Source organism: Etheostoma cragini, chromosome 19 (genome assembly GCF_013103735.1).
Source record: "Etheostoma cragini isolate CJK2018 chromosome 19, CSU_Ecrag_1.0, whole genome shotgun sequence".
NCBI classification, from domain to species: Eukaryota; Metazoa; Chordata; class Actinopteri; order Perciformes; family Percidae; genus Etheostoma; species Etheostoma cragini.
The window spans coordinates 5,168,877-5,184,156 of record NC_048425.1 but is presented as its reverse complement, the minus strand read 5'-3'; the positions used below and the strand labels follow the sequence as shown (position 1 = coordinate 5,184,156).

The window sequence follows — 15,280 nt, the reverse complement described above, 5'->3', positions numbered from 1 at the left end:
CCCCCTGTAAATTAGGCCTATGATGTGTGTGCATACAATATATCTAGAGCAGGATTTGGATATGAATAAATTATTCCATTTAACATTCAAATATGGATTGTTATTGATTATTCATGTAATTTGCAGGCATAATAGGTCTGGCTACCCAACCGGCAGACCAAAAATTCAACCTGCATCAACACTTCAAAAGTAGCCCAATTTCGCGGGAAAACAGCCGAACTGGCAACCTTCATTGATGTTAGGAAACATTATGGTCAGTGCTATTAGTAATAGCAAACGTGTTTCTTGTGGTTTCAGTAATAGCACTAGTAAAAAATGCTACTAGAAATAACTAGTTTTAGATATGGAAGTAGGATCTCACTAGGAGTGGTAGTTCTAGTAATGTTATGCTAGCTAGCGAACACACAGTTGCTAGCGCTGCTAGCTATCTGCTCTAGTAACGTAAGGTTAGCAGTAACAATAATTGCAGTACTATTGCTAGTGGTAACGTTGGTAGTAGTTTTAGTACTGCTCTTGTTAGCTGTAGCAGTTGTGGTTAAGAATTTTTAACAGCCTGTGATAAACTGGACCTGTAAAACTGTTTTTTTTGTGTGTGTTCTTAGGCACTGTTAGCAGGGATATTTTTCAGCTAACGTTAGTGAACTAGGATGTTTTCAATGGGTGTGGTTCCCAGAGAGCAGTGGAAACTGAGGTTATAGCCAATAAGAGCCGAACTCTTTTCAGCTTCTGTTGTGACTGACTGCTGACTGAAGTCTTCAAACAGGAAGAATGTTTTTGATAGTGGAGAGTTGAGGTAGTAGAAAAAGAGAACAAACCCCTGTTTTATTTGTGTTAGTAAGAAATAAAAGGACGGGAAGATACAAAGCAAGGATGACAAAGACAGACCGAACCAAAATAAACTGTTTCAGAAGCTTCTGTTCTGTCAGGAGCTCTGCTGGCACTAATGACAGTTTACGCTTCCTCCTCCCCGTCTCTGCTTAATTAAAAAATCAGAGAGAGCTTTTCCTTGTTCTAGGCATCGTGTTGCCTTCATTGTGCATCAAAAATCACACATAACCGCACCCTATGTTAGCCCTGTGAACAACACACACACACACACACACACACACACACACACACACACACACACACACACACAAACACAACAAACCACTTTACACTTCATATGATTAAACATTACATTGATATGTTACTGATCAAAACTGTGTACACGTTTAGTGCCACAAAAAAGGACGTGCCTATTGTGACTAATCTCTTTGCTATGCAGAGCCAGTGTGTTTATGGTTGACTGAAAATAAATAGGCAGGGCTCATTTGTCTTTAATCCTTGAATGTATGTATATAGGGTGTACATAACGGCTGTTTTTGTCTGTTTTGCACACACACCTCTGCATACAGTCAGTAATTTGTTTTTTACTTCTTTTCTTTTAGAGTTTAGCTGCTGGTTGGACAAGGAAGGACTGAGGCCTGCCCGACCGGTTGGCATCTGGACAAAAAAGACCAACAAACTGAGATTGGTGCTCACTGGGACGTCTACCTTCACATTTTGAGCCTCCTACCCTTATGATTGGTATTGCACTCAAAGTATCCAGCTACAACAGAACCAGACGTACCCTAACCAAGCAGCAGCCTGGTCAATATTTTATAGCTTCTTAATGGCAACTGATCTTTCATTCTGATTTATCATTGAGCCTTGAAGCCATTACCACCTTATATCAAATTTACATCAAAACGGCTGCAGTGCTTAATATCGAAACTGTAGCCACAACAGGTCACAGTTGCCTCACTACTACTTGTCTTTACACCTACAAACATTCCAGCTGACAAGGTGACCCCACAGTTAACGCCACAGACTCAGGATGGAGGAACCCATTTACGCAACAGGCATGGCCGCCAAGCTGAGGAGCCAGTGGGATCGTAATGATGGTCTGGGACAGAATCACAAGGCTGTGAAGTTTCTGGGTCAAGACTACGAGAGTCTGAAAGCCCAGTGCCTTCATAGTCGGAAGCTGTTTGAGGATACTTCGTTCCCTGCTATCACATCTTCTCTGGGGTTCAAGGAGCTTGGCCCCAATTCCGCCAAGACCTACGGAGTGCGGTGGATAAGGCCCACGGTGAGACTTATTTTTATGATACTGTGTCTTAGATTTGATGTTATTATTAATTCTGACTTTTGGGAATTACACAAATGGAGTCACGCAAGTATTAGCTTTGTTAATAAAGCAGTTCATTATTAAATGAATAACATTTCACTATTGACATCAACATAACATGGCTGTGCTGTTTAAGAGAGCATGCTGAATGAACCCTGCAGTAACTGGAAAAGTCTTCTGTCAAAGAATGGATGAGAAGTGCATTATCAGTGAGAAAAACATAGGAGATAATCTGGTAAATATAGACATTTTATAGAATTCCTTAATTTTTGGTTATGAAACACACCGATACTCTTGCTAAGGGGGCCTTTTTTTTGCATTTTAGGCCTTTATTTTTGACAGGACAGTTTAAAGACATGAAAGGGGAGAGAGAGGGGGGAATGACATGCCGCATTTTTATATCTTTTAGCCCATATATTAAACACCTGATACATGACATTTTAAACCATGTTGCAAAAAACACCACTTGTTTTTTAGATTTTAAAACACATTTTCATACTTGCTCGCTTCAACTCATGTTGGTATAAAACTTGACACTTAAAGTGCCCATGTTATGAAAAAAAAACACACTTTTCCGGGGATTTGGGGAGTTATTTTGTGTCTCTGGTGCTTCCACACGCATACGAACGTAGGAAAAAAAACTGTGTGCATGTCGTTTTGGCAAAACAATGCTACAACACACACTAGTTCACCATAATCTCCAAAATAACTACTTCCATGTACCTGTTCAGGTATTCCACAAGTGTGCCCTTGTTTAGAAGAAGTCTCCCCGCTAATCCTGCCTTATACTGACCAAAGTTGGAGAAAGAGTTATCTAGCTGATATGATCTTACCTAGCTACTGCGCTTCTGCGACTCCCAACAAAGGTAGTATAGAAGTGAGATGTCTCACTCTGTAGCTAAAACAAGTGAGATGTCTCACTCTGTAGCTAAAACAAGTGAGATGTCTCACTCTGTAGCTAAAACAGAGACCTGATCACACAGGGTGAAAAGAGGATCTGCAGCAATGTGCGTTACAAAAATAATATGGTGTTCTTTGAAATTTAAACCATGTATAATTATGAACCTGTAAATGAGCATAATATTGACGCTTTAACACTTCCATTAAAACCATTGTTTAGTCAGTTTATATATATATATATATATAAACTGACTAAACAATGGTTTTAATAGTGTTGGTATGTCAGCATACAACCAGCCCCTGGTACACCTAAAAACAATCCACAATTTAAACTGCTTCACCATACTTTAATAACATGACATTCATACCAAAGTAGCATTAAAGTAGCACTGACAAAACACTGCTGTCACCCTAAAAATGTAGTGGTATCCTGTTAACTGTAATGAAATAATGTAATTTAGTGGAATAATGAACTGTCCAGTACATGTGATTTTGAAGGACATAAACAAAAACATGCTAAAAACAGGGATGGTCCTTTAACTTTAGGCTGAGAATGAACTATGGACTTTCTATGTTGGATGTTTTTGTGAAATATATCCGACATTGACTGATTACATCAGGAGTGAGCAGATAATGACTAGCTTTTTTTTTTTATTACCTGCTCTAATATTTCCCTCACAGACATGAAGTTCATCTGTTGCTTGGCAACTAAACTTTTTGTAAGGAATGGTTGGTCAATATCATTTTAATGTTCCCACATCACTAGTCAGCACTGTATAAGTGTCTTTAGAGAGGCTTCTTCTTCTTCTTCTTCTTCTTCTTCTTCTTCTTCTTCTTCTATCTATCCATCCATGTACCTCCTCAAACCTCCAGTCCTTCCCTGCTTGCCTGTCTCTGTGGTTCTTCCTCTCCCAGGCTCTCATCACTGCGCTCACTACATTATAAATACATCAGGGCCGACCAGAGAATAAAGTGGGACTGTCTTCATTGGTTTTTATCACAGCAGCCCTTGCTATCATCACTGTTCGATTTTCACAGACCGTGACAGGTTGCTGCTGTCAGTCTCATAGTAGAGCAGCAAGCAGAGAACGTGGTCTTAAAAGCTCCAGGGGTTGGGATCCTGAGTGTGACTTCAGCTTGTGAGCTCCTCTTGCAGCTTCCACTTAAGTGCGTGAGAGCCACTGTGTGCAAGTGTGTAGACCACATGTGTGGTAATGCGTGTCCTGTTGTATGTCAGTCTGCTCTAATGCATTCTGGGGTTTAATTTCTCCCCAAAAGTCTGATGTTTTATAATGCATGAGTATTGCCTGAACCACAGGATCTGTAATATTTACCATGCATAAGAGGGTTCTTGGTGTTTCCCAAAAAATCTGTGCTTTATGTGACCCTGAAAAGAGAATTTGAGCCTGTATGTGGGTAATGGTAAGTGTTTTTGTGAATTCAACCATAGTCCCTGATAGTGTGGGTGTGGGGGGGCAAGAGAATAAATGGAATATTCCATTTCATAGCTTCATGTGGATTTTCTCACGTTCAACATGCGGCGTTGAAGAGGGTTTACGGAGCAGGGAGTACTGTGTTGGGAGCTAAGACGTGAACACCAGAATGCAACATTTCTTTCCTGACATGTTTATCTCGTGATCTGGTCATTAATTAGTCTGGTTATCATTTTAGCTGGGCAATTTTAAAGTGGCAGCATTTTAGCTTAAAAAGGGTTAATGAATTATCAGAATTGTTGGCATTTAATTATCTGTCAATCGACTAATAGATTCAGCTTTATACTTGTGTGCTGAGATTGATATGAGTTATTAGATATTGTTAAGAACAGAGATAGCTTGTGGATGTTAGCTTAGCACAAACTCTAGAAACAAAAGCTAAAAGCTAGCCTAGCTAAGTCAAAAGTTAGAAAACACACCCTTCTTCACAACTTTAAAGCTTTTGTAGTATTGTATACAGTACTGTATGTGTTGTATCATATAGATATCTTTAGTCTTATTTTATTATTTCTTATGATTTATTGTCTGTACAAACCCAGCATGTAAACCATGTCATTTCTATGGATTAGGACCATTGCGTTAGTCAACACAGTCAGCATGAGAACGACAGCAAATGTCACATGCTTATGAAACTGGGTGTACAAGAGCAAGCATTGCAATCATTTGTTTGTTGTGTTTGTACATTCGACAGGAGTTCTGCAAATGTCCTGAGTTCATCGTAGGTGGAGCCACTCGCACAGACATCTGCCAGGGATCTTTAGGTAAGTCCAACCCTGAGGGTTCTTATCTGTTTCACTGTTGCTACAGCAATATCAATGTATTAGAGGGCAGAAGAGGAGGGCTAAATCTTCAATTTATTGAAAATCAAAGTGAGAAATACTGGCAGAAGCCAGAAAGAAACAGGTGATTGACTGGGGGCATGCCATGCTGCAATCCCAAGTTTAACTATCTGGATGTAGGACATTATTACGTAAAGCTTCCCTCTCCCTCTGAATAGTTCTACCAAAAATAATTCCTACCATTAACCTGCTCCCATTGCATACATAATGATAATCATCCCTAATGTGTTGTAAATAAAGACTGAACTCTTTCGTAAATCAAATGCAAGATTAAAAAAGTCAACAGAGCAAACTGAACGAGGATAGGAGTGATGGATAGAGGTGGACAGCTTGAGAGAAACAGAAGAGGGATCACAGTCAATTCAGCAGAACCAGTAACAGTTCATTGCCTGAGATGTTTCTTGCTAAACACAGAGCTGCATCTATAATTCATGCTTTGTTTCTCTGCCTCACATCTGTAAACAAGGCCACCCTCCCTCTGATGCGGTAGCTCCGGCAGGCAAGAAGTAACTTTCCCTTTTTATCCTTGCAATTCTATACCCAACCTCCCTCTGACTCTCAGAGGAGCAGCTGAATTGCAAAACAAAAAACCCAAAAATGTTGAGCCAGAAAACATGATGCTTCACTTTGTTTTACAGCATAAATGCAACATGACTAAGCAGTCTTTATCTGAATGCAATGGGGTTATCGGTTTAGGCTGTTCTCATTTATTGTTGTACCTACAAAAAGTATTACACTATATCTCTATAACCTATTTAACCATGAGCCAGGACATGCAGGACTGCCTCTGTCTGCGTAGGTAGGACGTTGGGTGGATGGATGGGTCCAAATAACACAGGACCTTCACCCAGGAGACCATTGTTCATGTCCCATGTGAAACCAGAAGTCAACTTTGACTTATTTAAACTTACGTTTGTTAAGTAACTTGTTTACTTACCTAACGCCAGAAATGTCACTTATTTAACCCAAACCATGACCTTTTCCTAAACTAAAGTAGTTTTGTTGCCTATACTGTATGTGTTGTGCAGTGCTTGTGCACTGATTGCTTGTGTGGCTGGACATTTGTAGAATAACAAATATTTGCGTATACGTTTTCAACAGATATCATTCGGGCCGCTGTATGAAGATACGTTGATGTGTTAGACAACCCACCAGATGCTATGGAGGGCTGTTTATGGGTTATGCAATAAGAACATAAATATGCTAACATATAAATTTAACCGCCCATGCTTTTTAAAATTACTTTCGGTATAGAAGTACCTTCATCAGCCAGTATGAATAGATGCAACAATAGCTAATATAAACCAGAACGTTTTAAGAAGAGCCATGACTTGGCATTAATATTATATGCTGTATATAATAGACCAATCTAAATGTTAAACTACTCCCAGATAACGCAACAAAGATCACTGTCGTATCAAAATCCATGTGTCACAAGCCTGTATGTGTAAAAGAAAGAAGACAATTACAGTCACACTGTAAACACTGTCACACATATCATAACAGAAATTGTGGCTCAAACCCACAGCGTGATTCCTTCAAACATCATCGGTAACATATTGTGTAGCTGTGGTAGTTTCAGTCAGTCTCTCAGCCAATCTAGTGGAACAAGTGCCTCTCCCATTTTGTAAAAAGCAATACACGTTCAAACATATTTCATAATGTTTTCTTTACTGAGATGTTAAAAGGAATTCTAGTTTGGTGAGTTTCTTTTCACTGAGCTTCCAAGTACATTCTGTCTCAGGCAGCGGCAATGAATGAATTAGACCTTTAAAGAATAGTAGGATTAGGAATAAGCTTTTCTCTTGCTCACTGTCACAGTAAATGCTTGCTCTTTGGGGTGTTACTAGAATTGTTGGGTCTTTGTAATTTACAGAGTGTGGTCTAGACCTACTCTATCTTTAAAGTGTTTTGTGATAACTCTTGTTATGAGTTGATACTATAAATAAAATTGAATTGAATATAGGAATGGATGTAGGGAGTGCTTTATTGGAAACAACCTGCTGTCATTCTTAAAATTCAAATCTACTATAGTAGTTTTGGGCATTCAGGGCTGATCCCATGTAATATAATTGTGTGTGTATGTTTATGTGTATGTGTATGTGTGTGTTGTGTGTGTTGTGTGTGTGTGTGTGTGTGTGTGTGTGTGTGTGTGTGTGTGTGTCTTCAGGTGACTGCTGGCTGCTGGCAGCCATTGCCTCGCTGACCTTAAACGACAACCTCCTCCACAGAGTGGTTCCTCATGGACAGAGCTTCCAACAGGAATATGCCGGCATCTTTCACTTCCAGGTAACAGCAGCTTCACTCCCTGCAATTACACATGTCTAAGGATACTGCCAACACTCCACGCTGGCTACTCTTCTGTAGTAGCTGGCCAGCTAAAGACCTCACAGGCTAAACTCAAGACTTGCAGACTGAACCGATGTCTTACTGTTATCATGACTCTATGGGTATAACATTTTATTTCCTGACCATTTAAGCAATCTCAAAAGTGTTTTTCCAGACAGTTTCAGTGTTTCCTTTAGGATCTTCTTTATCATTGGGGGCATACATATGAAACAGAACTGACACTTCACTGCAACACAAACAAATATACTTATTCACTTCTATTCACACACAATTAGGCATATTTTGAGTTGTGATTTAAGGGCACTATAGGGCACTTAACATCTACAAAAGAACTGACAAGTTGAACGTTGTCCAAATGTAACAGAACCCCTGTGGTGATGTTTTTAGGCTGAGCTGTTTGTTTAATAGTCGACTCAGAAGAAAATGAACGTTTTGACAATAAACTACATCAACACAACAGTGTGTGGAGTTAAACCGGACAGGCCCAGTAACCTCTGAATAGTTCGACTTGTTGTGAAATTGTGAGCGACAGCCAACGGGGTGCATTATGTAGGGAGAATAATTTAAAAGGCAACTGCGACTACATTGTGCGTCTGCCCTATTTCTGATACTGTGATTTTGCCATGGCGGGCCGCCACTTCAAAATCCACATAGGGGAATCACTGCAGTTATACTAATATAACTGCCACTGACATTTTCCGTAGCTTTCTGTAGTATGTGCAGTGTCTGCTGCTGTAAGTACAAAAGAGATCAATGTCATTTGAATGCAGACTAGAATAACCCTTTACATGTTCTTCTAAACACAAAAACTGTATTTTTATCACAACCTCAACTTTCACATCGTATCAAGTATTTGTCTGAAATTGTGGTAAAGTCTGGCCATTTGGATTCAGAGGCATGCACTACTGTGTCATCTCACCATATTTGATATGTTTCTGACTCAAACCCTTCCTGTTGCGTCATTTCCTGTAAAGTGCACCACTGGTGGTGAAAGCTGTTAGAGATTAAAGTTAGTTCTCATTGGTTCAAACTAAAGTAGAAACGTTTATTTTTGTGCATTTTTTAAAACTGATTATTCTGGCTGATTCATCATGGACCAAGTAACGTCTAGTCACTTGCAACAATGCATCTAGAGTTTTCTTTTAGGCAGAAACGGTGCTACTCTGAATGGTTTTGGTTGATCTTCCGCTGTGGTTAAGTGCATGATGTTGTTTCCGTTTTGAAACTGGGTCACCAAAGATCAGTCGATTGGCCCATGCTATCGGTTGTTGATTACTTTCCCACTATTTATACTTTTCTTTGTTTTTGGCAAGAAACACAGAGCAGTTTAAATACAGTTGCAGGCATTCATGCTTTGGCCACTAAGCTGCTCTCACTGAATGTAAAATAGTACTGAAATGATGATTGGTTGTTGATTGACATAATGTTTGATAAAGGATTTTAGGTAATCACTTTCTCCTGTATGGATTTCTTGCTTTTCTTCATCTCATTTAATTCTAAACTTCATTCACATTTTCTTTTTATTTAGAAAGTAAGCATTTGCAGGATGACACTGAGACCATACTAATCCAAAAATCATATGTGTGTGTTTCTTGCTCAATGGTAATTAAAAGGTGCTCTAAGTGATGTCACACGTTTTTAGGCTACAACATTTTTTTTGTCACACACAGCAAACATCTCTTCACTATCCGCGAGCTGCCTGTCCTCTGAACACACTGTAAAAAAAAAACGTGGTCTCTGTAAACAGCCCAGGGTCCACTAACGCCAACAAAAACAAACTGGTCAACCTGCACCCCCAAACATACCAAACAATGTTCCAGTGTAACCTGGTCCTACCAGACTCTAGTCCATTTCACACTGTCCATTGACAAGTTTTAACTTCCTTGAAGGCGGGTACTGTGTTGAAGGTTGAAACTATTGGATCTGCCCAGAGCCACTCGCGATCTTCCATAGCCAATCACCAATGTTTGGTTGTGAGATATTTCATGCGCATGTGCAACAAGAGCAGGGTATTGGAGCAAGCTGGAAAATCAAACTTTTCTGAAACTCGTGGTAAGGAGGGTCACAATATCATGGCCACCAACAAAACTCAGCAAAGTCTTTGCTTTAACTTGCACTTTAACTTCTGGATGTTTTGAAGCATTGCTACAATAATGGTTATTTTAAGTTTTGAGGGTCTTTTACATGCTGTCTCAGCTATTGGTTAGCCGAATTAGCTGTTAGCTAAACTAATGTTGTTAACTTTCCGGTGGAGGCAAACTGACTTTCTTTAACTGTCTATAGGAAAAGATTGTGCAGTTTTGTAAATCTGCGTTCATTATGATATTATCTGCGCATGCGCGACATATTGCACATGCGCAGAACGGAACGTGCAGGCAGGATCGATCGTGTACCAACAGTGGTACTGAAGGGAAATGAAAATGGAGCGTAAGTACGTAGAAGGGTGGAGCCAGCCTAGAGCTAGCCTTGATTTGTTTGAAAATACTTTGAACGGCAACAACATCGCTTAGAGCACCTTTTAATATGTTGAACCAGTGAGTCAGTGAATAGTTTAACGTCTTCTCTCTCTCTCCCCAGAATATCCCAGAAATAATAAGGAATTAAGCAGAAAATGTTCTTCTCATAATCTCCTCATTCCACTTTTAGTTCTGCTTCACTGAGTCACCTGAGATAACTAACCTATTAGATCCACACCCAGAAAGTCAGTAGACTTCACCTGTAAAATTTGAGTCACAGTCAATCTGATGTATGCACACACTCCTGAAGTGACCAACACCCATTTCTTTTTCACACATATGTAGAATTTTTTATCTGTCATAGATGTGACATCTATTAAAAAACAACTGTTGACAGTCAAACGCTGATGTGTATAATGTAGCTCAGTATCACATCGCCTTCCTTAAGGATCAGTCATGCTGCTTTATGGCTTAGAAAGTCTTGGTTCTGTTTATTCTAACTCTATGGCGCAAGCCTCTGGCAGACTACAAGGCCTTATCAGCTGAACTTTATTTGCACATAAAATACTCCAGACACATGCACACATGCAAAAGAGCAGGCAAATTTGAGACCATACAATGGCGGCTGCACACTGGAGTTATACGGGTGTTGGCCTGATCACAAACCCTTTTGTTCTGCAGTCAGTGAGCAGTTAAACAACACATGCATTCAGTCCAATATTAAGTAGGAAAATCTTTGCAGTAGTTATGAATTATTATGAGAAGCTCAGTTTGAATGTAGTATATTTTCGAACAAAGATCAATAAGTTGAATGAGATGAATAGAAAGTACCTGCACACTGGAATCCTTAACTTTTGAGGATTCCAGACAACACAGGCAACACAGGTCTGCATGAGGAAGTAATCCCACTGAGGCCTTGTGGATGTGCATGTGACTACACCTGACGTATATTATAGCCCATCTTTGTAGTTAATGTATTTGAAAGCTACATTTTATATAAACTGTAGAAATAACTTTTGCCTTTAGTGATGGCCAGCTCTTTAATATAGTGTGAAATATAAATGTACACTTTCCAACTTAAGTGGTACTTGAAACTAATTGCTGTAGCTGTACTTTGCAATTAATTCTAACATAGCCCAATTATATGTTAAATGCTGATGAAGCCTGGAAAACTAATGAATTGTCCTATAAACTTATTTTGGTTGCTTTGATAATAATAATTTATACTTTATCAAACCGCAAGGGAAATTACAATGTTTTCACTCTGTTGTTAGAACACGCAATACACACAGGCCTGAAATACACACATGCTCAGTAGAACCTATACACAATGCACAAATGGAGAGATGTGAGGGGGCAGCAGCTGTCAATGGACAGGCACCCAGAGCAATTGGGGGTCCGGTGAGCACCTTGGCAGTGCCCAGGAGGTGAACCACCACCACCATACTTTGGTCCGTACTTAAGATGAAATTATAAGCAGATCATGGCATGTAAACTCAAACTAATTTGTTGTCATCCTAGAGTGATTACCTGTGATTTACTTACACTTAGTCTATGTTTACTTACTGTTACTATTTTATTCTGTTCTATTTGATAATGACGTCAGGAAGGGCTGTGGATGAATCCATCCGTCTGTGTTGTCTGTGATCTGACGTGCCTCATTACTTAAGTGATCTAATCAGACACAGGCACGTCTCTGGTGCTTTCATCAGCTTGAATGCAAAGCAGGAGCAACTGTGACCCTTTTAGACAAAATGTGTAGCTAAGCAGCCTCTCATGTTCCTCTCATGTTCTCATAAAACAGCTGCAGAAGATAGTGAGAGGAGATTTGAAACTGATTTTGATATTCGCCATCTCAACCTTATTTGTCGCAGAGCCCTTTGAGCTGAGTCGGCTGCCTTCTCTTGATGTAGTGAGAGTTTTGCCAACAAGACTGTCGGCCTGCCCGGTGTTGACAAAGGAGAGGGAGAGAGAGAGAGAGTGAGAGAGACAGCAAGAGTGAAAGGGAGAGGGAGAGAGAGACAAAGACAAAGAGGTACAGGGAGAGAGAAAAAAGGAAGTGTTTCTAAAGACAAAGATTTGAGCATTTCCAGGGCTGCAGTCCTGACTCATCTGTTATCAATGGATCAATAAATTACACACACACACACACACACACACACACACAGAGCACCCATCGTCACATGTCTGCTGGGGATGGTGTCTCAATTACAGTTTGGGGAAGCCAAATATTTGGCCTGTTTTTTTACTGATACCCGGATACTCTGTGTTCATTCTTATTAATACTGGTGGTTCTCCACACACACACACACACACACACACACACACACACACACACACACACACACACACACACACACATACACACACATACTTGTTCTCTCTGCTAGCATGAGGGGAAATAATTCTTTAATTTGCACTAAAGGCTTGTAAATGCATGCATGTGTTTAATGTGCACGAAATGGCACATAAATGCATATGGCTGCTTTCCATTTGGTAGATTAAGAGTTGCTCTACTTTCATCATCCTCCTATATGAGTTTTTGTTTGAGCCTCTTGTCATTGTATTTGTATCGCAGCCAACAAATGTTCCCATTACTTGCAGTTTTAAAAATGTTCTTCTCTGGCCGAGTTTCCGTGCTCTGTTCCCTTTTGTGTGCTGTCAAGTCTTCCAGGGATTCCCCTTTGTATTAGTTTCGATCCTTTTAAGCCTCTGGATAAATTACCCAGACCTGGATGAGTCATACCAAACTGTAATTATGAGTGCTGCTGGCAGTGGGAATCTTAATTGCAGAAGGGCACAAAAGGAGGGAGTCTGTGCGAACGAGCGAGGAAAAAGGAGAGTGAGAATAAATTATAAACTAGGCAATCTCGGCCATCTCAGACGGGAAAGAAATGAAACTTACTGGGGCAGAATCTTTTATCATTTTCTTATTATAGCACACATTTCATACAGCGAGTCTGAACGTTCCGCTGGATTGTGTCGAGAACTTCTCATGCTTGCCTGCTAACTGCAAGTCATGACACAGATGTGGTAAATGAATTTCACAAAGTGAGGCTGGGTGTTGCTCCCGTATTGTTGTGAGATAAACGCCCAGAAGGGTCAGTGCCAAATAGTAAAATGAGGAAGAGTGTGTCTGCCAGGGGTAAGCCTGTGTGTGTGTGCTTTATGTTGTCTTCAGTCAGCCGTGTTGTGACACAGCTCCTCCCAGAGGTGGATTCAGCTCTGCGGTGCATGCAGAATTCATCCATCCATCTGTCTATCTTCCTGCTATGCACACATATGCTGACATGAAGTGCAATCGGTGGATAGTCACATACTGTACATGCACACACACGCCAGCTGTAGCTTTTTATTTGCTTGTTATGACAATCCTGCAATTTCCATCCTCCTCTTTCTCCATTCTACAAACCTAATTACTTTGACAAGGAAATATTTCTTTCCCAACACTGTATTACTCTGTGAGCACTTTTTTGCCTGATGTTCATTGTAGTACTCACCATGACACAGGTTTTCTATATGAGTACCAGTATGACCAGTTCACAGTTTGCTCTTTGTGTTTGCTGCACTTGCACAAATTCTCTAAATACGACCAAAAAGCTACATGAAAAGCTAAGGGCGGGACTAATGCTGCACACTTTCACATACCCTCAGTTGTTGTTTGGCAAAAACAGCTTAGTGGGGCCAAAAGGGAGGACAAAAGGTACAATTTCAAATGTTGCATCATCACTTGCATCAGTGTAGATGTAGTCTAGTCTAGGAGCCATGTCACATTTCCACAATGTAATTAACACATGACGGGAGAACATCAGGCACACAGGAAGATCAGGTCTCTGAACGACATAGGGTAGTTCAGATCAAAATGGACTTTGTACGCACACATAGTTGTTCAAAAACCATCAAATGCTTTGCTTCAGGTGTGATTGGGTTGCTAGTAACTAGAGATTGGAATCAATCCCTATATTAAACATACGTATACTTATTAGAGTGACAACTAAGAGCATTGCCACAGTGCTTACAGATTTTATATCCTGAACACAAATCTGATTTGGATGTTTACACATGCACATTTGACACAAGGGTGAGCTGGTGATATATCAATATCCACAGGGTCGGAGCGAACATTTCGTTGCTTCTTTATTTTGCTAGCTCCTTTTTAAAGGACCAGTGAGCATAACCAAGTCGCTACAAGTGGGGAGGGATATTTGTGTAAAGTATATCACACACAGGAGGCGGCGAGGGTTACGAGTTTTTGTATTTTTATGAGTGTTTTAATGTTCTTTTTGTTGAAATTTAAGGTGCACTTATTCATAGGAAAGGCAAAATGTTATTAACTGGGCCCTGCCATAATCACAGTTAATAAATAGATCGGAATTTAGACAAGATTATCTCCTGGAATCTTACAGGTCTAAGGAAACTAGTTATAGTGAAACAGGTTATGAATAGGCTCAACCAATATCTTTCAAAAAAAGGATATTTTATGTTTTTCTACTCTGCCAACTATTGGATGTCATAGCCCTGTCATGTTTCTTTATTTTATTGAAGATGAGCCTTACTGTGTCAGTTCTGATTTGCACCTGTATTAATTGTTGTAGCGTGATTATCTTCTCCAAAAATAAATGCACTTGTGGCAGAGCTCTGATGGCAAGTACAGGGTTTCCGCAGAGTCCTAAAAAGTAATTAAAAAAAAAAAGCCCCCAAAACTTAAAACTTATATTGTATTCATAATGGTTTTAAAAAGGTCTTCAAAAGTCTAAAATTAAACTTGGTTAAACCTGTAGAAACACTGCAAGTAATCTTTACGTTTTCCCTCAAATTTAAAGCATGTATTTTGGCTGTGTTGCTAAGAAACAGCAGGAGTCGACAATATAAACTCTCCCACTTTGACTTCTGTCTTTTTGAACCAGCTGTCCTTGTAGGTGGGCGCTGGCTTTAAGTCATATTGTTCCCACGCCATCCTTCTATTCATCTTCATTCATTCCTGTTGTGTTGATCTCCTCTGCTCCCTGCTGGCCAACCATAGACCGTTAATATAAATGGACAGAGCATGAGTGACGTCACCCATTGGTTTGTGGAGATCAGAAATGAGTC

At 39.9% G+C, this 15,280-nt stretch overlaps 1 protein-coding gene across 2 annotated transcripts in view; it reads left to right on the top strand.

The window, feature by feature from the left end:
• capn1 (calpain 1) overlaps positions 1-15,280 on the top strand; it is a 30,534-nt gene that overhangs the window by 2,098 nt on the left and 13,156 nt on the right. The window contains exons 2-5 of one of the 2 annotated variants that reach the window (XM_034856452.1): positions 1,431-1,540; positions 1,796-2,113; positions 5,237-5,306; positions 7,555-7,673. In XM_034856452.1, coding sequence (XP_034712343.1) covers positions 1,859-2,113; positions 5,237-5,306; positions 7,555-7,673 — 444 coding nt within the window. In that variant the 5' untranslated portion in view covers positions 1,431-1,540; positions 1,796-1,858. Of the gene's footprint in view, positions 1-162; positions 254-1,430; positions 2,114-5,236; positions 5,307-7,554; positions 7,674-15,280 lie in introns of those variants that run through there. The other variant, XM_034856453.1, reaches the window with a different exon arrangement.